At 36.9% G+C, this 25,311-nt stretch overlaps 4 protein-coding genes across 4 annotated transcripts; 3 read left to right on the forward strand and 1 right to left on the reverse strand.

Moving 5' to 3' along the window:
- Nucleotides 1-419: 419 nt before the first annotated feature.
- LOC113760545 (ATP-dependent Clp protease proteolytic subunit-related protein 1, chloroplastic) lies at nt 420-5,594 on the forward strand. The gene is made up of 9 exons (XM_027303174.1): nt 420-787; nt 2,367-2,482; nt 2,701-2,904; nt 3,001-3,105; nt 3,237-3,299; nt 3,608-3,719; nt 4,696-4,757; nt 4,862-5,044; nt 5,137-5,594. The coding sequence occupies exons 1-9, from the start codon at nt 535-537 to the stop codon at nt 5,221-5,223; spliced, it is 1,185 nt and encodes a 394-aa protein (XP_027158975.1). The 5' UTR covers nt 420-534; the 3' UTR covers nt 5,224-5,594.
- Nucleotides 5,595-6,054: 460 nt separating this feature from the next.
- LOC113760546 (mitotic checkpoint protein BUB3.1) lies at nt 6,055-11,472 on the reverse strand. Its single transcript, XM_027303175.1, has 9 exons — nt 11,141-11,472; nt 10,890-11,020; nt 10,264-10,346; nt 8,908-9,174; nt 7,464-7,539; nt 7,035-7,115; nt 6,693-6,771; nt 6,480-6,580; nt 6,055-6,399 (listed from the first exon to the last, which is right to left on the reverse strand). The coding sequence occupies exons 1-9, from the start codon at nt 11,258-11,260 to the stop codon at nt 6,312-6,314; spliced, it is 1,026 nt and encodes a 341-aa protein (XP_027158976.1). The 5' UTR covers nt 11,261-11,472; the 3' UTR covers nt 6,055-6,311.
- Nucleotides 11,473-12,589: 1,117 nt separating this feature from the next.
- LOC113753850 (zinc finger protein-like 1 homolog) lies at nt 12,590-19,179 on the forward strand. Its single transcript, XM_027298117.1, has 9 exons — nt 12,590-13,039; nt 13,383-13,463; nt 14,122-14,242; nt 14,344-14,438; nt 15,568-15,639; nt 17,053-17,307; nt 17,388-17,496; nt 17,783-17,969; nt 18,577-19,179. The coding sequence occupies exons 1-9, from the start codon at nt 13,016-13,018 to the stop codon at nt 18,662-18,664; spliced, it is 1,032 nt and encodes a 343-aa protein (XP_027153918.1). The 5' UTR covers nt 12,590-13,015; the 3' UTR covers nt 18,665-19,179.
- Nucleotides 19,180-23,085: 3,906 nt separating this feature from the next.
- LOC113759213 (transcription factor bHLH54) lies at nt 23,086-25,004 on the forward strand. The gene is made up of 6 exons (XM_027301782.1): nt 23,086-23,775; nt 24,004-24,148; nt 24,218-24,288; nt 24,399-24,464; nt 24,573-24,638; nt 24,912-25,004. Exons 1-6 carry the CDS (start codon nt 23,086-23,088, stop codon nt 25,002-25,004), a joined length of 1,131 nt encoding a protein of 376 aa, XP_027157583.1.
- The last annotated feature ends 307 nt before the right edge of the window (nt 25,005-25,311 follow it).

Below are 25,311 nucleotides of genomic sequence, written 5' to 3' on the forward strand. Positions count from 1 at the left end.
GTCCTAAGAATTACAAGTTGATGTGAACAAGGAAAAATCTGCAGCCACGTTATTTTCTTGTTGGGAACGTGGCCTGCGGAGAAAGATTTGATCGATTATTCGGCAAGCCAATCAACTTAATTCCTTCCTTGGTCTTCTGGTCAATCACTGCATTATTATACCTCTTCACCCGTTGTTAGCGTCAAAAACTGGCAGGGACCAAAATATCAAACCCAGCCCCTTTTAGGACCAAAATTTTGCCCAATTTTAGTCTTTATCAAATGCCAAACCTTTCCCATGTAGACCCAGACCAACAAAATAGGCCTGTTCTCTTTTCAGCCTTCCGGGAGCCAGGACCAAGTAAACCAGGCCCAAAGTTCGGCTTAACGAGTAAAACTCTTGATGCAGCTGAGTAGCACCCGAACCAGCAGCTCAGCGCCAGCACTCCATTACCATCGAGATTTTGGTTTTACAGTGGCCTCTGGAGTTGTTTTCAACCAAAAAAGAAAAAAAAAATCGAATTTTTAGATAGGAAGAGCCTTACAGTCATCAGCCATGGCTGCTGCTTCTTCTTCTTCAGTTATTCTGTCTCGTCTCTCTACAGCTACCGTTTTGGACAAAAGGGAGTACTTGGGTTCTTCCATTGGCCTCCGCAAATCTTCCTTTTTTCCGGACCCGAAGCTCGTATTTGCAAGTCCAAGAAAACCCAAGACAAATTCTGTTAGGAGATGTTGCTACAGGGCTCCCGTGGCCAAGTCCTTGGACCATATACCCAAACAGTTCAGGGAAGAAAATCTCAAAGATGGATGTGAGCCCCTCTTCTTATTATCTTTTGTGTGATTAAGGCTAGCACTTACTAGGGATAGGCTATGGTTTTCTATTTATTCATTAGTTTCCGTTTATACAGTTATTGCTCAATTTTCATTTCTTGCTATTGTTTTTTGTTGGGCTTTTCGAAGTTTGAAATTTGGTTTCTTTCATACTTTTGCATGTTGCAGAATTAATTTGATCTCAGAGTCCGAGAAAAATTTTAAATATTCTCAGTTTTATTTTTTGTTATTTTTTACTAGCTTGGTAGGTACAAAATAATGCTAGTCTTTAGCTGTCAAGTTTTTGGAATTGTGGTTGGGAATTTGTTTCTGTTGTTTGGGCATGTTGATGTGAGCCAATGAACCGCATGGGATAAGAGAAGAGGCATATACACTGATACTGCTCTACCTAATAGTATCTCGTTCAGAGGAAGCAGAGGACCTAGAATTCCTATGACTGAAACTTTATCTGCATTTGGATGTCTATGAATTAAGTATTAATTACAGGGTTTTTCATTATGAAAGGGAAAAATAGTACTATAAAGAAGCCAGGATTCATATCGAATCTAATAACAACCATAAAGTACAAAGACCAGCTTCTTTTAGAAGGGTTACCTATAGCAGATGGTTCACAAATACTATCAAGAACTTTGCAAGAACTTAGGAGTAATAATTTAAAATGCTGTGCATCATTAAAAAAATAATTTTGAAAATTTTCTATCCATATTTAGAGTATTTTCATCTCCTTGCAGCCAAAGTAGAAGACAGGAAGGGGTTCTTTCTTTTCTATGTGTGTGTGTCTGTCTGCCCCTTTTGGGGTTGTTTTGGTAGCAGAGGGGGAGGGATGCAGGGCATATTTAGATGTTTGAGTTTTTAGATGATCTCCAATTCCATAAATGTGACCATGAATAAGATATCCATGATAACTATGTTGTCTATACGTGCATAAAATGATTTTATATATTTAGCTACTAAAACACTTTAATGTAGTGCCTTAATACAGATCTGTTTTGTGTTGAATTCGATCACTTATTTGTTTCATAATTTGTCGTGGACCATGTTCTGTGAGTATTGAAGGTTGTTGTAACTTTACAGTAAGCTTTGATGAGGAAAAAGGATGAAGCATGTCCAAGGTGTGGTTGAACTTATCATAATAGACACTTAAGTTGTTTCATAATCCACCATGGACCATGTTCTAAAAGACCTCCAATCTTTGCTGATTTAGTTTAGCAGATGAAATTCACCAAGCCACAAGACAACGCTTCTACTTGAATGAGCTCAGATTACAACTTGAGACTGTTGTCAAGTTTAGTTGAAGTTGTCACTTTACAAATTGTATAGTAGTTTAGAAAAAAAATTTACCATCAATCTTCCTCTTATTCCGCTTCTATTTTGCGGATGAATATAACTCCTGCTTTCCTCTTGGCTGTTCATTTTACTAATTTAGCTCTTCAAGTCTTCTATTTACACTTCCACTTAAAGTTTGCTGTAAGTTTTGGGGTTCCGTGTATTTTGACTACTATTGGATATTGGCATTGTGCAGTTTTCTTACTTTTAACTATTTCTTGTCCTTTGTAGTAATGGATAACTACAAAAACACGCCTCAGTATCTTTACGGCCTTACTCCCTCGCAGATGGACATGTTCATGACAGAAGATAATCCAGTACGTCGACAGGCAGAAAGGGTAACACAGGTATTAACTATTTTGTATGATCATCTGTGATTGATTATCAAGCTGATTAAGAGATCCACACTGGCTAAGATAGTTATTTGTAATACTGTTAAAAGATTCTGTAATTGTACTTATTTTGGTTGATTATTTGCATGTATTGGTCTAAAATCTTAGTGCTGGGTGTTAGCTTTGCTCATTAAAGGTTCTCATCTAAGCTATCTTATGGGTAATTTTAACAGGAGAGCATTTCTTCGGCCTGCAATTATCTGAATAATGGTGGGATGTGGAGTATGTCAGGCATGGATGAGAGAGGTCCCTCAAAGTATAGCATGAGTGTAAGTATGTATCGAGGAGGAGCTAGAGGATATGGGAGGCCAAGAACTGCCCCTCCTGATTTGCCATCTTTGCTCTTGGACGCTCGAATTGTCTATTTGGGCATGCCGGTACTGCATCTTTTTGAGAGCAAATTTATTTTGAGAATGTGTATATTTCTCTGTGTTGCTGATGTCTCTCAGTTATCCTTACTCTGACTGTTACAGATTGTCCCTGCTGTAACTGAGCTTCTTGTTGCTCAATTTATGTGGTTGGATTATGACAATCCATCTAAACCTATATATCTGTACATAAACTCGTCTGGCACGCAGGTAATTTCTATTTATTGTAGTTTTTTAGTTGTATATCTGCTTCGAATTTTAACTAATTTCACCTGGTCTTTTTGGTAATTGGGAAGTTTATGGATGATATTGTCTAAAATTTCTTTTGCACATTTGCTTAGAATGAGAAGATGGAGACGGTTGGTTCTGAAACTGAGGCTTATGCAATTGCGGATACCATGGCTGTAAGAAATTTTTTATATTTATGCCTCTTGGTTTCTTTACTTGATTAACATTGACATAGATTTCAGTGTAATGGTCAGATCTGTTTTTGACTGTGTTTATTTTCTCAAATCAAGACTAAACAGGAACATAGTTAACAGAGGAAGGGATGACATGACAGCTTTCTGTTACTAGTTTCAAAATTTGTACTATTTCCTTGGTTATAAATTTGATGACAGCTTAAAACATGTGATGTTTTTGTTTGGTTTCTTTGTTGAAGGCATCTGATCTTTACTAATTAATTTTCACCTTTTTCTTTTCCTATAAAAAGTACTGCAAATCAGATGTGTATACTGTGAACTGTGGAATGGCATATGGTCAAGCAGCAATGCTTTTAGCACTTGGAACAAAGGGCTATCGCGCTGTACAGCCAAATTGCTCCAGTAAGACCTAATATCTCATACATTAGATTGGTTTCCCTTTGCACATTTTATTAGACAATGCAAAAATGTTATCTTCTGCATGCATCTTTGGACCAGCTCATCATTGACGATAGCACTTCCATTGTATGAAAGATCCAATTTTCTAACTGCAATATTTTTACCATAAAATGAGTAGCCGGTCTTATCTAATTTGATTAGGTTGATCGCATGGTTTCTTAGAGTGAGAGACAGAAGGGATGAGCTATATTACAACATAAAGGAATGCTTTAATGAGATACCGGTTTATTTATCTGTTGTTTTTATTAATTTGAAAAAATAAAGATATATAATAAAAACCATGCTTTCAATTGCTTTAGAATCCTGGTTCCATTTTGCTCATACAGAATTGCAAGCTAGGCGATTTTCATTTATATTGCTGAATGCTGACATGTGTTTGGGATGTATCTATCTTATAATAGCAGTTACGAACAATTTCATCATAACTTTGACGGCAAGCCTCTAGTTGGCCTTGTTAATAATGTTTGATATTTATCTAATAAAAGAAACATCTTTATGTGTTGCTCATGTCCAATCTCCTTTTGTTGCTTTTGTCTTTTGAGTGTTGTTTTAACTATTTGATTGCGTTTGGGTGTTCTCTCAATTATACTTCAATAACAAGTCTCCTTTTTTCTTCGAAAAAGCCAGTGTTCTTTTTTTTTTTTTTTTTCAAAGGTGTGAAACATGCAAGTATAGTTACTGATGGCACTAAAAATGTCCTCATTTAGCAATCTCACTTCTGTAGAAAATCTCCCAATATTTATAATGCTTGGAAAACCATGTCAAGGATTCTCATGCATTTTTTCATGCTCTTTATTTACACAATATTGGTGAGATGAAATTATATTTGTAGGAAAGGACTGATGAAAGACGTGATTTGTTCTCCTATCATTCTCTTTTGCATGGTCCTGATTCTTGCTGTATTAATTTTGCCATGTAGCAAAATTGTATCTTCCTAAAGTGAGCAGATCAAGTGGAGCTGTCATAGATATGTGGATTAAGGTTCTCTCTCTCTCTCTCTCATACACATGCTTGTGAGTTTCTTTCTCTTGATATATTTGCACTCATCTATGAATCTGAACACTTTATATTATACTTTCAATCAGGCCAAAGAACTGGATGCAAATACAGAGTACTACATAGAGCTCTTAACAAAAGGAATAGGAAAACCGAAGGAAGAAATTGAGAAAGATGTCCAGCGTCCTAAATACTTCCAAGCTCAAGAGGCAATTGACTATGGCATTGCAGATAAGATCATTGACTCGAGGGATGCTGCATTTGACAAACGGGTAAGAAGTGACATATTCTGTTGCTTTCCTCCCATTTCTACCACAACCTGGTTTTACTAGTAATATTTTTTGATGTTGATTTCAACAAACAGAACTATGAGGAAATGCTTGCCCAATCAAAAGCTATGAGAAGAACAGCAGGAGCCGGGCCACAAGCTGCTCACTCTGGGCTTAGGTGACCTGAAGATCACCGTGGTCCCGAGTTTTTGCACGACGAAAATATGATTATGTAGTTCGGATTGCATATAGTGCATGATGGATTTATTAAATCTGTGATAGAACTACAGCAGCTTCGAGAATGGAACGCCACCCAATCCCCTCCATGGTCGTGCCTTTGTACAAACTTTGTACTATATAAGGTGTTCTAAAGAAGAATAGCTCCCCTTAGAATGGCAATAACACGTGTACTTTTGTCATTTATCAAGCTTGGACATTTTGTTTGGTTAAACGTTCAAATTCAGTTGTCAAGTGCTTTAAATGTTTGTAAATGCAACGACTCAAAAACATGTTTTATTTGGCAGCCTTATGCACCCTTGGCGTATTTTCTTCACTTGGTCGGAGGTTCATGATTACTAGGTTTGAAGACTTCATCGAATGCAATCAGACTTCATAGAATACAATCATTGATCACTGTTGCGGTATTGCATAGTTTATAGCTTCAGTATAACAATACAAAAAATGCTTCCTAACCACACCGCACTGCTCAAATGACAATAATGTAACTTTTTAGTTTCAGAGATGTGTGGAACATTCTAATGTCATTCTATCGTCAGCTGACAGGCCAGAATCAATTTCCGCTTTTTCAGCTTTTCCAAATTTCCCTGATATTTTATACTCTTCAAATGTGACAATGTAACTTTTTAGTTTCAGTAATGCGTCGAACATACAGACGTTGTTCTATTATCAACTGAGAGCCCAGAATCAATTTCCTCTTTAACAGCTTTTCCGAATTTTCCTGATATTTTACTCTCCTGACCTCCTATCAAGTAACTATTTGTTGGGTAACAACATAAACCTCAATAAGTGGGGCAATTGATCGACTGAATATATCCATAGTACTGGCAAAATTAATCCTACTGATTCCTCTCTTCACAGTCATCGTTTTAGGCTGCAAAGGCCTCTGTCAGTCCAAGAAAGAAGTGAAATATTACTTGCATTTAGATGATGCACAAGTGAAGAGTTGTTCCGGTAAAATACAAACTTTTATATCCAGACTGCCACCTGGTTGACAGACCTACCCTCTTAGTTCTTGGGAATATCATATCCTTCAAGTAGATGGGTTGGGTAACACTTTTGGTTTTGGCTTGATTTCGACTTCATTAACACTGCGGACAAATATGGCATCTGGTTCATGACTGCAAAAGATAAAGGCAATGGAGGTTACACAAAAGCCAAACAGAGAGAGAGAGACAGAGACAGAGACATAGATTCTTACGGTTTATCTCCCTCTTCATATGTATAACTCGATGCAACAGCCAAGAGCTTCCCATCTCTGCTGAATGACAAGGCTGCGATGCTTGTTGGGTATTTTGAGTACTGTAAGTTGAATGAGAGTGAAGAAAATAAAGAAAAACATAAATGTTAGTACTAAAGTGAGCATTGCCATCGTGAAGTTGAAGACATTTCAAATTCAGTGTGGGAAAAATACCTGATACAGCCTTTTTTTGTTGTTTCCATCCCACACATTGACATAACCATCACAACCCCCAGTAGCAAATGTACCATAGCTGCAAATTGAAATCAGTTTTGAGACAGATTTCGGGAAGAGACTGAAGATATTCAATCTATAGAAAATTGTAATAGATCCAACTCAATCATTCAACATATAATAAATCAAGAAAAGATAGCTCTGCCAGTGATGAACCTTGGCATTGATTTTCCTTCTTAACAAAACTTGAAAGACACAAAAAGGCCAAAGTAGCCAAATTCCAATAAATAACTGCTGGACACTAATCTCTTCATTGTGGATAAATGTATATGCAGCACTTACATGGGATGAAATGCAATTGAATTCACGGGGTAGACAATGTCCCTTCCAGCTTCAGATTTCCGATGACATTTGAACGCATACCTTCACATATAAACCATCATGCAGTAGACAATTATCAAGGTCTGCCTGTTTCATTCTCGCTGAATTCTTGATATGAGAAACTTACTCATTCAGTATTCAAATTGCCAGTAGAAGTTTTAATCCGCCAAATCATAATGAATTACACACATGTCAATGTCATTGCACTATGTCTCATTCTCTAACAAGTAATGTTTAGGAGAAATGCAAGCAGGTGATAGGCAGTTGAATCAGGAAGGTATCTTTCTAGTTTTCAAGTCAAATTGTGCAGATCAAATTAACTCGCTGGCAGCAATCGATATGTTCAGTGACATATAAATACAATATAAATGTCATGGAGCTCATACATACTTTTTGGACTGACCAGCCTCCGACAGATCAAAAAATTCCATTGCAACCCGACCTTCCACAGAGCTAAGAGCATAACCTGCAAATTGCAATTCGGTTAAACAAGATGACAAACTGAGAGTTGCATGAAAATAAGGTCAACAAGCTAAAAGAAGTGGAAAGTTACAATAAAATCATTTCTTAAGACTGCCTATCTCAAATAAAGTCAACTTCCTACTTATTATTCAGACATTCATTATTAGGCAAGAAAAGTGCGACCACTTCATTCTGGTCATTTGTGTTATATAAGCACAAAGCTCAACACAACACGGAGTACTTAAATTGTGTGGGTATGAGGCATCACTTGTTACAGACCAAATCTGCACCAGGTAAGTTACAATAGGACTTAAGTTCAGAAGTATCATAAGTTGTCAGAAAATCCACAAAGACATTATTGGAGAACTAAGAATTCAGGTCAAGACACTCAGATGAGTAAGGCATCCATCATATCCATCCCACACAGACCACCTTCAGCCAAAAAAGCTGGGCAATCAATGGAAATAGAATCTGCCACACTTCTCCTCATTGACGACAAGTGGTTGGAAACCAAAGAATTATAAAATACATCATGAACTGGATGAAAACCGTTAATCATGTTTACTTGTGCAATATGCTGATGTTTGACATCATTTGTTCTTCAAAAGTCACAACGTGAAAAAGAAAAACGCATAAACTAATTATGAACAGAAATCACAAAATGTTATAATATGTAGTCAACAAGTATTCAGAAGCAAACCATCCTAATGATTCTTAATAAGGAGGTACAGGTGATTGATCACATGGCAGAGGGTATTATTGTATACCACATGTAGTCACACTGGTTTTTACTCAACAGAATGGCAATATCACATACAAATGCCATAACACTTCGTTGAACAGGGACCTTCAGAACTGAGATACAAGTTTTTTCTGTTATACCTTTTAGTGTCTAATGTTTCCTTTCTTATCTATGGAGCACTAAATGATTGTAACAACTTTCCATGGTTAATTTAACCCGAAGCTTCAACTATATAAGTAACCGTAATTCGAAGAAATGAAGAGAGTTCACACCAGTAGTTTCCCACAAACAAGAAATTCCAAACACCTTCAGGTTTTAAAATTTCTTCCACTTTGGTTAGTAGCTATCCCTTCTTTTTCTGGTTTACCCCTGGGTACATATTTCTAAATGCAGGCACGTTGAAACCACAGGCAAGTATATATTTATTACATTTTTTGTGGAGATTAAAACTGCCTATTTCTTGTCAGAAATGCTTACTCTTTTTAAACAGTAAGAATTGCAGACTAAATCCAATTAGATTGTAACACCCAACCCACCCTCCACCAACAATGGATAAGCATCTGCCACCCACTGCAGCCACATAGAAGAAAAAAGTTGTTTATATAACAGGTTTAATATATAATTAGATACCAGTTCCATTGGGGTAACAACGAACGCATCTTGTTTGGTACTTCAATGAGGATTCCCTCCTCTGTTCAGGTTGAGACATATTCCGCAAATCATAGACATTTACATGTCTCCCAGCAGTTGCTACAACTAAGCGATTGCCAACAAGAGAGAGTGAATAAACACGCTCAGGTTGGGTATATGTTCCAAGTAAAGTGCGGTCCTGCCCACTTGCACCTCTAGGATCCCAGCACTTCAATGTTTTGTCCCAACTTCCAGTAATGACTTGTCCTATAATCATGACAACCGGTAATTACTTCAAATACGCAAGCAAGAAGATTGTGCTAGAACCAATCATTTTAAGTCAAAGGTCCTGAATTTTAAGCCAAATGCAATCAAATATAACAACAAAACATCAATTCTATCATAATTTAGATGCTTATTTCCTTGGTTGTTAAGTAAGTAGTTCAAAATATTCCTCCAATAAAAAAATCCAACAGATTCCTTCAGCTGGAAAAAAACTTTATGGAATTATAGTGTTGAAGTTATCATTTCCACATGCTGAGATGAAAAATGGATCTTGCATGCATGATTTCACTTCATGCCATAAAAGGATTTAGCTCTCAACAATTTTCACAGGAAATCTAGGCATAATTATGCCATCATCTTAAATTTATCACTGTAAGATTGCTTGAGAAACCATTTTTTCTTAAAACGATGATAATTGAAGACATGTTTCAACTTGGGCAAATGCATGGACAAATAGAAATTAACCAGAACTAGAGGAATCACAGTATAATAAAAAACTATAAACTATAACCATTGATTGCTTATAAGCAGGATAAATATTTAGAACAATAAAAGAAATTGCAGATGTTATAATTTATAAACACTTGGAGAACATTGATATAGGTACTTATCTGACCCTAAATCAGCATCTCTTTCACAGAGGTTTTCCAGAAAACCATCAAAAAGCAGTAAGCATGAAAGAACCTTCTACTAACGATCATGGGTGGGGACTGGAATTAAGTGCATGCGACTCACACACATCATAAGACTAAAGAAGGAAAGGTCATAAGTTGAATCTTAGGAAGGTTGGACTATGCAAAAGAATATAGGATCTACCCTAACATTATGAAGTTTAAGATAGACAGCGTGTCAGATAAGCAGGGGAAAAGATGACAGAGTTAAGGAGAAGCAGCAGCACCAGAAACCAATGAAGAAGTCTGATCAAACATATGCTCACATAAAATTACATTATAATGCATAATTAACTTGATAAAAAGGCACATAACTAGGAAGAGTTTTTTTTCCCTTTTTGGGGGTACAATAAACAGGGTTAGCACAAACAGAAAAAGAGTTGTCATTATGAAGTCCAACCAGTTGCAGATGAGTATTCAACACAACGAACAGGTGCATCATGTCTTCCCAAAATATCCTCCCTGCCGTAGTTGAACACGAGCCTGGGCAATCAAAATGTAAAAATTATCTCCACAGACAGCAAAGTCTCCATTCAATTAAAAAAATAAAAACAAAATTCGTCTCTGTACTTCAAGATTGACTTCAATTGGGCCTCAGAGGTTCCTAAGCCAAAAAAATTGTAGCATCCACAAATAATAAACAGAAATCATGTAAATAAATAGTTGACTGTTTCACATTGGAAAGCTTTCTTTACACATAAAACACTGAAATATAGAAAATATACTACAGTTAAGAAATATTTGAATTCGAATTTTTTTTTTAAGGCTGAGAACTAAACTGTGAGAAGAGACTCTTTAAAACACAATGGCCTGGCTATCTGATAAGGAACGTACTCCAAAACGAAAACTGCACTTCGTTTTCCTACAATGGAAAATCATAATCGAATGTAACTAACAAATGCTTTAAAAGTAGGGGAAAAAAATCATATTCGGAGAATATCGGAACATCAAATTGCAATTCACAAAGAAAAGCATTTTGAACATAAAGCTTAAAATTTACTAATGATTCAACGATAATAGAATTACCTTCTCACGGTGTTGTCGGCACCGGCACTAAAGCCGGAGGAGTCATCGTGGAAGCAGCAGTCAAGTACAGCACCTCCGTGCATGAACTCTCCTCTCACAGCATTGGCACTCGCATCATACAACCGAACGCTCTGATTAATTGCAGTGCATCACAAAATAAAACAGCAAACACAATTTCAGATCTAACTACAACAATTTATCAAGCTTGTTGTCAATTTAAAAGACCGAAGCTTCGGTCATGAAGAAATTACCTTATCCCAAGAAGAAACAAGGAGGTGATCACTGTGAGTAGAGAAGCGAAGGTTTGTTATACCGTCAGCCGGAGGACTCGACAGCTCCCTTCCTGTGGTGACCTGCGGCGGCGCCGTCATTTCTGGCGGTGGTTAGGGTTCCAGACGGAGAGTGCGTGTGAGAGAGAGAGAGAGAGAGAGAGAGAGATAGAGAGGGAGGGATACAGGTAAGAAGTCCAGAACGTTACAAAGAGAAGGAGAAAATTGGGGGGAAGAGTTTTTGAAAATTGATGCTCGCTGCTGCTGCGGCAGCTGGCGTTGGTGTTGGTAGTAGTCGTAGTCTTGAAGTGTGATTCTTTGCGGTAAGGCGTAGCTTAAAACTTTAAATTCAAACACTTGATTCTTGTTTGTTGGTACTAAATGCTACTGTTTGAATCTTTAGTTGAGGTTTAATTACGACATGCCCCTCTCAAAATACACATTTCTCGTCTTGCCGTCCCCATATTTTTGTCTAATCAAATAAATTCCCCAATGTATGCCACCAAATCCAAATCAAATCTAATTTAGTCCTATTTCACTGGAGTTTTAAAAAATAAAATTCCAATTTAGTCCCATGAGTTACAAAACTATAGATTGCTACAGCAAAATAGTAGTATAAGGAGAAAAAATTGCTTAGTGAAATTAATGATTTGTAAACAAAGAAACTCTCAAGTCTCAGGTGTTATAATATTTTTCACGCACAAGTTTAATTGACTTTGTTGAAGGTATACTTCTACTCATACCTCTCTACTTGTGGACGATGAACTTTATATTTAATATTTTTTTTTCTTTTAATTGCAGCATGTGTATTTCAAAATAACGAAAGTGAGTTAAATATGATAATACTACAAGGTAACTTGTATTAGATTTTAAAAAAATTGAAAAGTAATGAATGGGTAATATTTCCAAGTAATAATAGGTATTTCCAACTGGACAACAACTTAGGGAAAGTAATAAATGGATAATATTTTCCAAGGAGCTTTTCTTTCTGTTCTCTTTTTTTTTTCCTGTTCAATAACTACATAGAAATGAGACATAAAAAAAGTTTTAATGAAGCTTTTCTTTTATATATAGAATATTCTATCGTACCTTAATGTGTAAATGGTCATCTAACCAGACTCAAGGGCCGGAGTAATGGTAAATTTTTTTTTTTTTTGGGGTTCAAACGTCAAAATTGTATTATAGAGTAGCAATTTACATAGGTTGGGCTAGCACCACCTCCTAGATTGGCAAGGCCTTAAACCAGTGAGCAAGCTACGGTGGCTATGTAGTAGCTCATTTTAGTCACTTTTATCCAGGTGGATGGCAATGAGCGCCCACAAACAAGCCCAAACCAACCCTCAGGCTCAGCCCATTGTTCACCAACACTTGTCTCTCGCTTCTGTCCGGAGCAACAAAGAAGAGAAAAAATAGCAGCTGCCAGGTGGTCGACACATTAGACGATCCAAACTCCACTCGCTCTCTCAGCCTCAGCATTAAACTGAAACGGATCCAGTACAATAGCCACCGCGCCACCCCATAGGCCATACCTCAGTACACACGCTCCATCACCGTTTAACGCAGTAATACTAATAATCACACCTTGGAAGTAAACGTTTCTGATTTACTCCCATGTTTTTACATTTCACTGGTCACATCCTACCACCGAGCATCATCGCTTGCCAATCCCGATTAAAGGCTAAAACACCATTCGGTTCTTTTAAGTTTTCCCACTCTTGAGCTGAAATTTTCGGACATATTTGATTTATGCTCAAGCTAAAACCCTAGAATTTCCCAATCGAATCCCCCTTCCCCAAATTCAGTCCTCAATTTTGCGATCTCGAATTTATATATATCACAGCCTCTACAGTCCATGCAATGGTGGTCTGTAAATGCCGCAAGGTACTCACACCGCTCCCTATTTTATATTTCAACCTCTCTCATTTACATTAATTCTCCCATTTTAGATCAGATCGGTTTTTCAATTGATGATTTGGAAGACATTCTTCGTAAAATTCAGTGCCTAGAATTTTCTGCTTTGCTTTATTGGATGGATAGGGATTTATTTGTTAGCTCCTAGTTATTCGTCATGAAATCAATTGTGCAAAATCCTTTTCTTTTTTCCTTTTTTTTTGTTCGGGGGACAGTGGTTTCTCTAGGTACATTATACTATATTGCTTCCGCTTACAATTCTTTGGACATTTTTCTTTGTGCTAACCAGTTGTGATTCTTCTCTTGTTTCTAGGCGACTAAATTATACTGTTTTGTGCACAAGGTTCCTGTTTGTGGAGAGTGTATATGCTTTCCCGAGCATCAGATATGCGTGGTATGATTTTGAATTATTGTAATAAAATCTGGCTCGTTTATTTTTATTTATTTCTGCAAACTCTATGCTTGGTATTAGTCCAGTTCTATGTCTCATGGTTCTGTAAGAATTATTGCTTTTCGGTCAATTTATATTTCTCATTGGTGTAATTACCAGTTTCCTAGTCTAACTAGGTAATGCTATTGGAGAATTCTCCTACTGTTCAATAATATTTTTTTTAATTGTGATGTTCAGCTTTGAAATATTTCATATAAATGGAGAATCTGGAACGGTTTTGGGAAATCTTATTTTAATACTAAATTGTGGGTTCAGTATACCCTTTCAATTTGATAGAGGACAACGGTGCTTCGTACACAGTTGTTAAATTTTAAAGGTGATGAATCATTGTCTGGGCTACAACATGCATTGAGGAAGACATGTGGTGCTCATATATGTGAAGTAACAAAATGTTGTTGAGGCATGTTTTTTGTGTACCATAGCCCAATATGCGGGGAATTTGAGGCACACTGTCGTTTCAAATTTGATGATATGCATTTCTTACTGCCTATATATCTTCCAATTTTATTTCAGAATTACTGATGCAATTCTGTGGTGACTTCCCTTCTTCTCCTGGCATTCACCCATGCTTATAAACCATATATGTGTATTTCTACTTCAGGTCCGTACCTACTCAGATTGGGTAATAGATGGAGAATATGATTGGCCTCCAACATGCTGCCTTTGTCATACTGTCCTTGAAGATGGAACTGACTCTCAAACTACTCGATTGGGTTGCCTGCGTATGTCTTCATGCAATTAAATTTACTTCTATCCTGTTTTCTTTGGATTGGGATCTTGGAAAGGTTTCTGTACATGCTGTTAACATGATTGCCTTATCTAGATGTTATACACACAAGCTGCTTGCTTTCGCATATTAAAGGGTTTCCCCCTCACACAGCTCCTGCTGGATATGCTTGTCCAGCGTGCTCAACTTCGGTATGTCTATACTCTTCAAAATTTTCTAAAGCTTTTCCTTCTGTATGCAACATCGATGTCAAAAACTGAAATATTGAAAGTATTGAGAAATTTCAGATTTTGCATGTAATGGTAGTTTTTGATCATTGTCTTATGGGTGTTAACAAGAGGTTTACATTTTGTTGTTTGCTTTGCATTGTGACGTATAAAATGGAGCTTTGCATATTGCATGGACCCGAATGGCCCTAGATTTTTTTTTTTCATTTACTTTTTTAAGTGAAGGAATCTAGTCTGAAAGTTGCCTGCTTATGATATTCCTACTGCTGCACGTGATGCTTGAGCTCACTTGAAAGCTATGTCCTAACTTTTTACTGCTTACCATATGATTATATGTGGGATACTTTTTTTTCTTTTTTGCATGTGGGACACATCTTGGTACTAAATCATTTTCATTGCTTAGCTATTGTTGATTAATTTTGGTAGAAATTATTTTGTTAGCTGATAGACGTACATATTTATAACTAAATTGATTATTTTGTTAGCAGATAGACGTGCATATTTATTCCTACATTGATTAATTCAGTTCTGCATTGTGTTCATTTGGAAGCTGTCCTCAAGCTTTGTGGTGTTGGATGCATGTAAAGCGGATGCAGGGTGAGCACAAGGAGCATGAATATGAATTTTGGTTGATTATAAAGTAAAAATTTTTAAGAGATTATCCTTGTCAAATGGAAGTGACGAAACATTAGGCAACATACTAATTTAATTTAAAGATTTTGAAAAATATAAGTTATTACACCCTTGTGATGGGAATTTCTTAACATTATCTAAGATGTGAAATTTGCCAAATCATACCACTTAGGAGTTAGGACCAAGGATTTGAGAAGATAGGTTCAATGTTAATTTCATTGCAGTATCATTCTAGGATTTATTGCCTCTGCTGCTGAAAATCTTATGACACCAGTCTTTGGACAGGGTGTATTGCAGCTGCGTAACCATTTTCTGTCTTCTGATTCTTTGATACCAGCAAAAGAAAAATGTTTATTTTATTCTGGGGTCAATGTGTGGGTCACAGAAAAAGCATTATAACAGACTCTGTTCATTTTGTGTGTACCATCTACTGATCTTTTCATGCACTTTGGTGCTGCAGATATGGCCTCCTAAAAATGTGAAAGATTCGGCATCTCTTCTTCACTCAAAGCTTAAAGAAGCTATTATGCAGGTTAAAACTTGATTTCCACTAAATTATACCAAGAAACTGCTCTGCCTTTCTGTGTGTGAATGTGTTGGGGGTGGTGTTTAGTGTTTTTTTTTTTTGTTGGGGGGGGGGAGGGGGAAGGCTGTGGATTGGGTACTTTCAGATATGCATGCCTAGAATGCTAGTTACTTGGTTATAGCAGAAACAAAGTATGCGTTAAGAGATTGAAAATTTTGTATGACTTGTTTCCCTTTGTGCTGCGTAAATGTGCATGAAGATGTGTTAGTGGATAATTTTTGTGTTTGGATACTTAATTGTGGAAAAAGTTTCTTAACAACCTCTAGCTCCATCTTTGAAGGGTTGGAGGAGTTAAGAGAACTTATCTGCCGTGAGAAATTGTATCAAGCTGATGATACATATTAAAATCCAAGTAGCAGAAGACAACTGTATAGTACATTGATTTCTGAAGGCAATTTTGTTCTTTGAAGGGGAACTATTTTGCATGTTTTCTCTTTCATTTTGTGGTTGCAGATTGATGACTGAGACAATTGAGTTTATATAACTCAGTCTTTTTTTCTTCCCTTGTTGATTAATTTTGGTTAGACATTTGGGCCTTGAGCGTATTGAGTTTTGGGTGAATAACCCACAACCAAAGTGTTTTGACCGAGTAAAAAAAGAGGTAGATGTGAAAGCTGAGAAAGGCATGTCAGGCAATCCAAATGCTCATAGATCTCTAATCTTTATTTATTTATTTTTTTCAGGGTGGGGTGGAATTAAAAAGTAAAATATTACCTTTTGACCTGGATACAGAAGCCATGGATTTTGTTGGGGAGAGGGACAGTTACAATCTTAAGGAACCATTTTGGTGCTTTTATTGAATGAAAATGTTTTTTTTTAAAAGTCTGACTAAAAATGTAAATTTTAGACATTATAATGTTGTTTTGGAGAGAAGATGGGCCTATGTTTAATGTGCTTAATCCACACGGGACTCGTGGTTGATCAGAAAAATTTTTGATGCATTTTGATCTTACCCTAGATATGTGCTTCTTTAATGCAACATTTTTTAAAGCTATCAGTAAGAATGCGATATGTTGTCATCCTCTACTTTTGACCTTATGAAGTTGTGAAATAGGTACATAATTACCTATTCAGTTTCTATATTTCAAAAATCATGGCTCTTAGATTGAATTTACTGTTGTAATAGGCTGAAGCTAAGCATCTAGGTTTCTCCTTGTCAAATTGCTGTAAGAACTTGCACCTAATCATACTGTAGGCAGAAAAATCTTCTTCTTTTTTGCATCTTAGTGTGTCTTTAAGGTAGACGAGCTCACTTTTGCTTTCCACTCATTCCTGAAACATAATGTTGTTTATTTGTGCTAGGGGTCATAATAGAAGAATGGCATTTGGAGTTATTGAATTTTCTATGGTTTCATGCAGACTGGTTTGGAGAAGAACTTGTTTGGAAACCATCCAGTTTCATTGCCTGCAACTGAGTCCCGGAGTCCTCCCCCTGCTTTTGCCTCAGATCCATTAATAACAATGGGCAAGAAAGAATATGCTGCAGGCTTGACGCCTTCAGTTGGCAAAGATTCTGAAATTGTGGACATTGTGGAGATTGAGGACCCTAGTTCAGCGTCTCCTCCTCTATCTAATCACGAATCCACTCTAATGAAAAGTTCAAGTCCACCTGGGGTAAGAGTGTTTTGCTTTTTGCCCGATTTTTACATATCATGATACATTTTTTGCTTCTCATATGTGCTATCTTATGTTAGGCTGGTGCTACAACCCGAAAGACTGCAGCTCAGGTTGAAAGGCAAAATTCTGAAATTTCATATTATGCTGATGATGAAGATGGAAATCTCAAAAAGTACACACGAAGGGGTGAGTAATGATATTTTCAGTTAACGGTGTGACAGTGAAGCATTTATTATCCTGGCAGGTTGAGAATTTTCTTCCTTGCTTTGTATATTTGTGGGTTTGAGTATTGAGTAACGCAATGAAGTGCAGTCTTATTTATTTTTGCTTTACTATGGTATGAACAATTGGTTAAGGTAAATTTTTTTTTCCTCTTTTTTAATCTGAAACATGTACATAGTTGAAGCTTATGATTTGGTGGAGATATGCTGATGGGAACCTGAAGGTTAAAACTAATGTCTCTCAATCACAGGAAACTTTCGCCATAAGTTTTTTAGGTCATTGCTACCTTTCTGGTCAAGTGCATTACCAACTTTACCAGTGACTGCACCACCAAGGAAAGATGCATCGAATCTAGATGATATTCCAGAAGGTCGCACAAGACATCACAAGTCCTCGAGGATGGATCCGAGAAAACTCCTCCTCATCATAGCTATCATGTAAAGTTTCCTAAGTACTATTTAATTGTCTCGGAATTTTTTAGCAAATCATTGCTGGACTGTAATGGTTTTATTCCCTTCGAGATAAAGGACAACACTTTCATTGGAACTTTAAAGTGGTAATAGGAGATAAATGATGGAGTTGGTGAGTACTTCAAAATACTAACCAGAGAATTAATGTTTCACTGAGATGGCCTCAACCCCTCAATTCAGTTCCCCATAATTTGAGTCAGAAGCTTGTCTTAGACTGGAAAAGGGAGTACATGTACATGTCGTAAAGTTTCACAAGTATTTGATTTAGGGTGACAAGTTGAGCAGTAAAGGGTAAAGTTGACGTGGTGCAATTGTAGGATAGTGGTTGAGGCACTCTGCATGAGTGTACTAACACGGAACAGGGTAGCCTGCCCAAAGGCTTTGATCTATAGTAAGATTTTGCTGCCATAGTTTAGTTGACAGACTGTAGAACCTGGTCTCTCATTGGTCCTCTCGTAGCCTGGCACTTGATATGCATTTTAAGTTCTTGGATCACTAATAGATTGCGGCATTTTATTCACTTTTATCGCTATTTTTTAACCATGACAAGACCACGTTTTCCTCCTTTGTGCAGGGCCTGCATGGCAACAATGGGAATTCTGTACTACAGGCTTGCACAACGAAGTTTTGGGGAGGAGCTACCTGATGATGAGCAGCGATAATCTTCTTCTAGGGTTGTGATGGTGGATCAAGATCTCAGATTACCTTTAAGTGTAAACTTTTTGGTTCTTTGAACCTCTTCTTGTTTCCTTGTGGTTCTCCTTCCTGAGAATTGTGGCTGGCATCCTGTGGAACCTACAAGTCTTTGACTATAGAATCAGTTTTTGAAAATGGTTCCTCTGACGACACAAAAGAATACCTATCCTTCCCATGTTCTCTACCTTCCGTCACTGTTGGTCTTGTTTGTTTATCGTTTTCCAGTGATTGGTCGCTTAGAGTCAAAATGGAATATCAGGTGAAGAGGAGCAGGTCTTTTTGTTCATGATTTATTTTGTAATTATTAATTTTTTTTGCTCCTACAAAGGAAAAAAAAAATTCTCAGTTTTTGGCTGACGATCAAGCAATACATTAAGCTGTACCATCGGAGTTTGTTTGAAATGTTTCGTCCTCTTTACCTTTTTCTATCGCGTTTTTACTGAGGTACAAGTGAATGTCTTTGAAGAGTTTGTCTTGTGGTGCAAATTGCCAAAACTGCTTCGAAATACTTGGATAGCTAAATTTTGTCAAATAGCAATATTTTGTTTGCGTCATAAATATTTTTTAAATTTTTTTATATTTTTAATTATTTATTTATCTCATATCACACAAAGTATTATTGTAATTATTTCAAATAATACTCTATCCAAACACTCCAATTGTTTTTGGGGTTATTACATGTGGTGAGTGTTATCTCTATTGGTTTCCTCTAATATTTGCCCATGTTCTGTAGCAGCTCCTGATAATTGCCTTTCACGGCCAGAAATGCTTTGGAGACTCTGCGATCTCGTAATTTATCTGTCATTTTCGTGTACGGGAAGTATGGCTCATGTTCGTTTTGAAAAAAAAAAAAACGCTGAGTTCATGTGCGCATAGTTTATTACTATTGAACCCTGAGTATTGAGTATCTCTAGATTAACTTAAATTTTATCGAACAAGTAGTTATAACGTACAAGTAAGTGCAAAGAAAAACTTTTACTTTTTCTCGAGAATAGCAAAAAAAATTTCGACACGAATCGACATTTTGCATTATGCTAGTATTCCGTCTTACCATTTTGATGCAATACTGTGCATTATTCTCATCACCAACTGGACAAAGAAGTATTTCAATCAAATATATTATTTGTACTCTGGGATCATAAGAATGGCTTTGCACTTCTTGTGTACTTTGCAATTATTCATTTCTAGCATGTCTTTGCTTTATCGATTGGAAAAAAGTATTTCTGGTCTAATGCGGCGAGCCGTCTCACTTTTCCTAGTGTATCTTCGTTGAAGTCCCTCTACAATAATATAGAAATAAATTATCTTAGTTCCCCGTAAGGTCACGTATAATAATATAGGATTATTATCGCTTGGCTACGTGACACCCCTACACAAGTCTTAATATTAAAATAAATTACGAAACCTTCAGATAATTAGTGACGCCACACTTGATCTCATTGGATGGCACTACTTTAATTATATATATATATATATATATTATATATATAGAGAGAGAGAGAGAGAGAGAGGGGGGGGACCTATACTAGTAACTAAAGTAGTAATACGTACATAAGTATAGTAGTTAGGAAAAGTACTAGTAATGCTATATATTATATCTATCCGTGGATCTGGTATGTATAGTGTGTATAGAAGAGCAATAAAAGCGTAAAAATCATAGAAATTAATAAGTTGTAAATTTGAGGGTCTTCTTTTCACGCCATTTCCCACCTAGAAATTAAAAGTCTTCTCTAGTTTCTCTAATTTGCCAAAAGTGTTACTGCATATTCTTTCTTGATCAAGCCAATCTGAAGGGTTTTGAAGGAAAAGTCTGATGATAATCCGTGAAGCTATTCAGTTATTATATATCTTTAATGTCACCTTCTTCCTATACTCTCGCTCGTGGAGAATAATTAATGGTAACCAAAAAAGTGTAATAAATAAAGAAGGAAGGACATAAATTTGTCAACAGACACCAGGGTGCAAGATCAAAATATGAGCCATCATATGCACGCAGTTGAAACTCAATTACCAGTAGTGGATGAGCTTTTATTGTGATTATGCCGGGGAACTTGACAGCTAATCTGTTCAAAAACTCTGGGAAACTACAGCTACTATTACATACATGCAGCTAATCTTGTTCTACACACGTACTAGCCATATTTATACCTGAATTATACATACATACATATATATGTATATGTATGCATGTTATACATAATGGCCTTTAATATTAGTGTAAGAACTGTAGATCGTGCAATGGCCGGCTCAAATTCCGAAAGTACTGTTGGATTAGGTTCTGCTACTTACTCTCTATAGGTAAATAGTGCACAAAATTGGTGAAGGCCTCCGCGTGTTGAAAGCGTGCCTTGTGCCGGAATCCTAGGGATCCATAGACACGCTTCTCTCAGCCTTCTCAATTCGGCCCCCCTTCCATTGCATGCATGTCTTTTCCCTTTAATCCATCCGCCCGGGAAGAGGGTTGTCGCTCAAAAATTGTTCACCTAAATAACCTCTTAAGATTTGTTCACCGCTCTAAAATTGTTAGCCTGAATAATTTTATTTTGTTCTTGTAAGTGAGAGAATTTGAACTTAAAATCTTTTATTTACAATTCCTCTCACCTTACCGTCCAATCCAACGCTCTCTTAATTCACTTGAATAACTTAAATAACTATAAAGTTGATTTTTTTTAAAGCAAAAAAAAAAAACCCTCTTAAGGAGGAAGTAATAATCTAAACTGACGAAGGTCTTTCAATGACTTTAAAGTTTTTTTTTTTAAAAAAACACCATCATGAGTCCAAGGGAAATACACATGTATATATACATTGCTGTGTTCCAAGAGTTATTGCATTCAAAAGGAGTAGATAGTTATGTTCAATTACTTTATGTCATTAGCGGTCCATCAAATACTGTACTTGTCCCTAGATTCTTAACATCACCGTCTAAATTTTTTATGGGAACAAAGAGATATAGATCCGATTCTCGTAATCTCAATCTAAGAAAACCACAATAAAATAGATGGACCCCAAAAAAAAAGAAGCTAAATACTACCAAATGATTACCGTGCTATATATGTCTCGCCCTCATAAATTGCATGTTAATTGCACACCCGGTTAAACATTCAGCAATACTACTAGGTTCATAGTCACCATTATCATCTCATCACTTTGGCGTAATCGAACTCTAAATGAGGTTAGAAATATGTGTCAACATGTGTAAGATCTCCGGAGTATATAGATACTGCACTTTGACCAGCACTATAGCACACAATTCCAAGCTAATTAATTAGAGATCGAAACCCGCCCCATTATGATCATAACCTACTTTGAAACTTGTTTCCGAGTTGTGTACAAAGTACAAACAAACCATGCAAACGCACAAGCAAGCTAATAGCTTTTCAACCAAACCAAAACCCAAAGAGGAAGAGGAATAGATGCAGTGTCGGATTGAATAAATTCCATCCATGGGATGAGCCATCTTTTTTGACGATGTCAATTTAAAGTTGACAGTAAAAGTCAAAATTCTAGCTTCCACCTCCCATTGCAAGATTATTAAAATGCTCATCACGCATGTTTCGCACATGGATTATTTGTACAGAATCAACAGTTTGATGAAATTTAATTTGCTCTGCGCTAGTGATTAAATATATGTATGACCAGATTCAATTCGCATACATGCATCTGCTAAACAGCAAATATATGTCGACATCTCAATCGAATGGAAACTTGCGGGATGTATATCTGCTGGGTGCAGCCTCAGAATACGTTTAGAGAGAACGTTGGAGGAGACAAGAAGCAGATGAGAAGATGATTGTGTCTGCTGATCTTTTAGATAGTTTTTAAGAGTTTCAAGACTCATCTCCACGTTCTACAGTACAGGGTCGTCTCCCTTCTTCCCATGGGCATGGATGCATGATGTTACACTTTTTCCTTTATCAATCAATTGACTGGCTAGTACATGTTTAAGAGAAATCAGTTTAGTTTTGAGTTTTCTAATAATTAATCATACATAGCAGTTAATCTCTTCTAAAATGATTGGATCATGGACTCTAATCATTCCTATTCAGTTTAATTAAAAGTCTCTGATATGTCGAATTATTTCGAGCTTGGTCCCGATCTGAGTCGTACTAGGCCATCTACGAACACATTAAAAATATGTTTTTTCATTCAGTTTGCATCATTTAAAAATATTCTCACTGGGACACAAGAAAACGCCAATCCCACGAACACACTTCTCTCTTGGCGTTCGATACAGGTAGGTCTCTTTTTCTCCACTGTCCAAATACTGGTCCATCAAATATTCGAGCTTCTTCTGCAAGTCCATAAGCAGCCCCTTAGATCCCTCATCCTTTTAGGGGCTCGCTAGCTTTCTTTCTAGCTTTGGAGAAGAAAATTACCGGTACGTGATATGGAGTCATTTGGAGCCATGGGATGTGGGGATTGGAGCTCCTTCAATGCAATCTACTCCAGTACTACTGAAGAGGCTGACTTCATGGCACGGTTGCTTGGCAACATTTCACTTCCAAATGACGTGCCAAACAGTTCTAATGTCAAATTTTCCTCCACTTACTGGCCTGCAAGTGAATCAGATGTAAACAAGGCCGTGGTCCAGGAAGATTCTTCAATCAATTCTTCAGATGACACTAGTGTTGATGCTGATGTGTGCTATTCTTTTTCACAAGGGAGCAGTTTCAGTGGCGAAGGCAGCAGCATTCTTTGTCCCTTGTCACAAATCTACTTTTGCAACAGCAACAGTATTATTTCACAACCGATTGTGACGAGAAATGATAGCTCGGTCTGTGCAGATTATGCTATGATGGAGTGCAAGAACAAAATGGACTCGTGTGATCATGAGATCATTCGTATAAACAATATCTTAATGGAGGAAGGGCGTGACTTCCTAAACCAAGATGTGAGCAGTGACTGCAGCATGGAGTCTGGCGAAAACGACATGCCTGAGGCTTTTTCTCGAGGAATGATTTTGCAACAAGGAAAGGATCAGCATGAAATAAATTCTCTCGCTTCAGAAAAATCACTAGAAGATGAATCAGACAACTTATTGGAGAGTTCTAAGAAAAGACCGTCAACACCTCTAGATGTAAGTAACAACCGTAATAGAAAGGATTGGAAGCATTTTGCAACCTGCATTTCTGACTGAGAAGTGCTACAGAAGAACGTGAAATTCTTTCCATCCATATTTTGTTCTGCGTCAGAATTGTAATCGAAAGTGAAATTGGAACTGTATCCTAACATTTTTTACAGGAATAATTACCTGCAGGGATATGTTTCTGTCTAGTTCTCTTTCTTATGACATCCTTAAATGCAGGTCCACAAGAATAAGAGAATGATAAATGCGAAGACCAACCATCAAAAGCTTCATCCTTATGACAGTAAGATTGCTGAAGGTGGCCATCCCGTGCTTTGCCGCCAAAGCTCGAGCAGCTACCTCTCAGAGGATGACTCCAATGTTTTTCACGAGTCTAATGCAGGAGTATTACCAATCCCAGCATCATGTTCGGACTCAAAAGGAGCAATTACAGCATTCAACTTACATGGCAAAACAAGGGCCAGCAGGGGCTCAGCAACTGATCACCACAGCTTATATGCCAGGGTACGTACGAGTATACCTGCTATTCTTTGTTGTATCAGAAACTGTTTTGCCTCCATTTGTAAGTTGATTTGGAACATTGTCCTGAAAGATCTTCTTTGTTTGTTTCCTAGAAAAGAAGAGAAAAAATAAATGAGAGATTGAGAATCTTGCAGAAACTTATCCCTAATGGAACAAAGGTGATCAAGTACAGTATACATATATCAATGAATTTTATTGCGCTGAATCATTAAATCATTGCCATCCGAGATGAAGAGAATCTGAGAACCAATTCTTCCTGATGGCAGGTTGACATTAGCACCATGCTTGAAGAGGCAGTCCAGTACGTGAAATTTTTGCAACTCCAAATCAAGGTATGAAGAAAGTATATATTATTTTCTTAGATACGTCCCGTCAAACTTAATTAATCGGAGTGATTACCTGAAAGGATATCGCAGCGTTTGTAGTGTTACTGGATGGATATATTGTAAGCAAAGCGTGCATGAGGTTGGCCTAGGGTTAGGTACTGATTAGCCAACGACCTTTTAAAATTATGGAAACAAAATCGTGTGACTGTCAGTGCATAGAAAATTAATTCAAATACCTATCCTCAAATACTGGTGTTTCCATTTTCTAATTGTTCACAGCTCTTGAGCTCTGATGATCTATGGATGTATGCTCCCATTGCTTACAACGGAAAGAACTTGGGACTGGATATGGACGCTACTCTAAAATCCTGATCTTCCAAGACGAAATCATGCATGCGTGTTGGTTCCCCAATTTTGGTGTATATACTAGCATTTAAGTAACGAAGTTTCAATTGCGTTTGTCACTTCAAATGAGGATACATGATGGCTCGCGGGTTTTTCTTTTTTTTGGGGTTGAAATCCGTATCTGATTCTTGTTGGGAACAACGGACTCTATTCAATTGCTAACGAAAAATTTAGGTAATGGGCCTGTGTTTGATCTTGGATTGATGATACTTTTTAATTAATCAAATCAATAATAGTACATGAATTGATTAGAGAAGCGTTCGACCCTTTTCGT

Source organism: Coffea eugenioides, chromosome 2, assembly GCF_003713205.1.
Source record: "Coffea eugenioides isolate CCC68of chromosome 2, Ceug_1.0, whole genome shotgun sequence".
NCBI classification, from domain to species: Eukaryota; Viridiplantae; Streptophyta; class Magnoliopsida; order Gentianales; family Rubiaceae; genus Coffea; species Coffea eugenioides.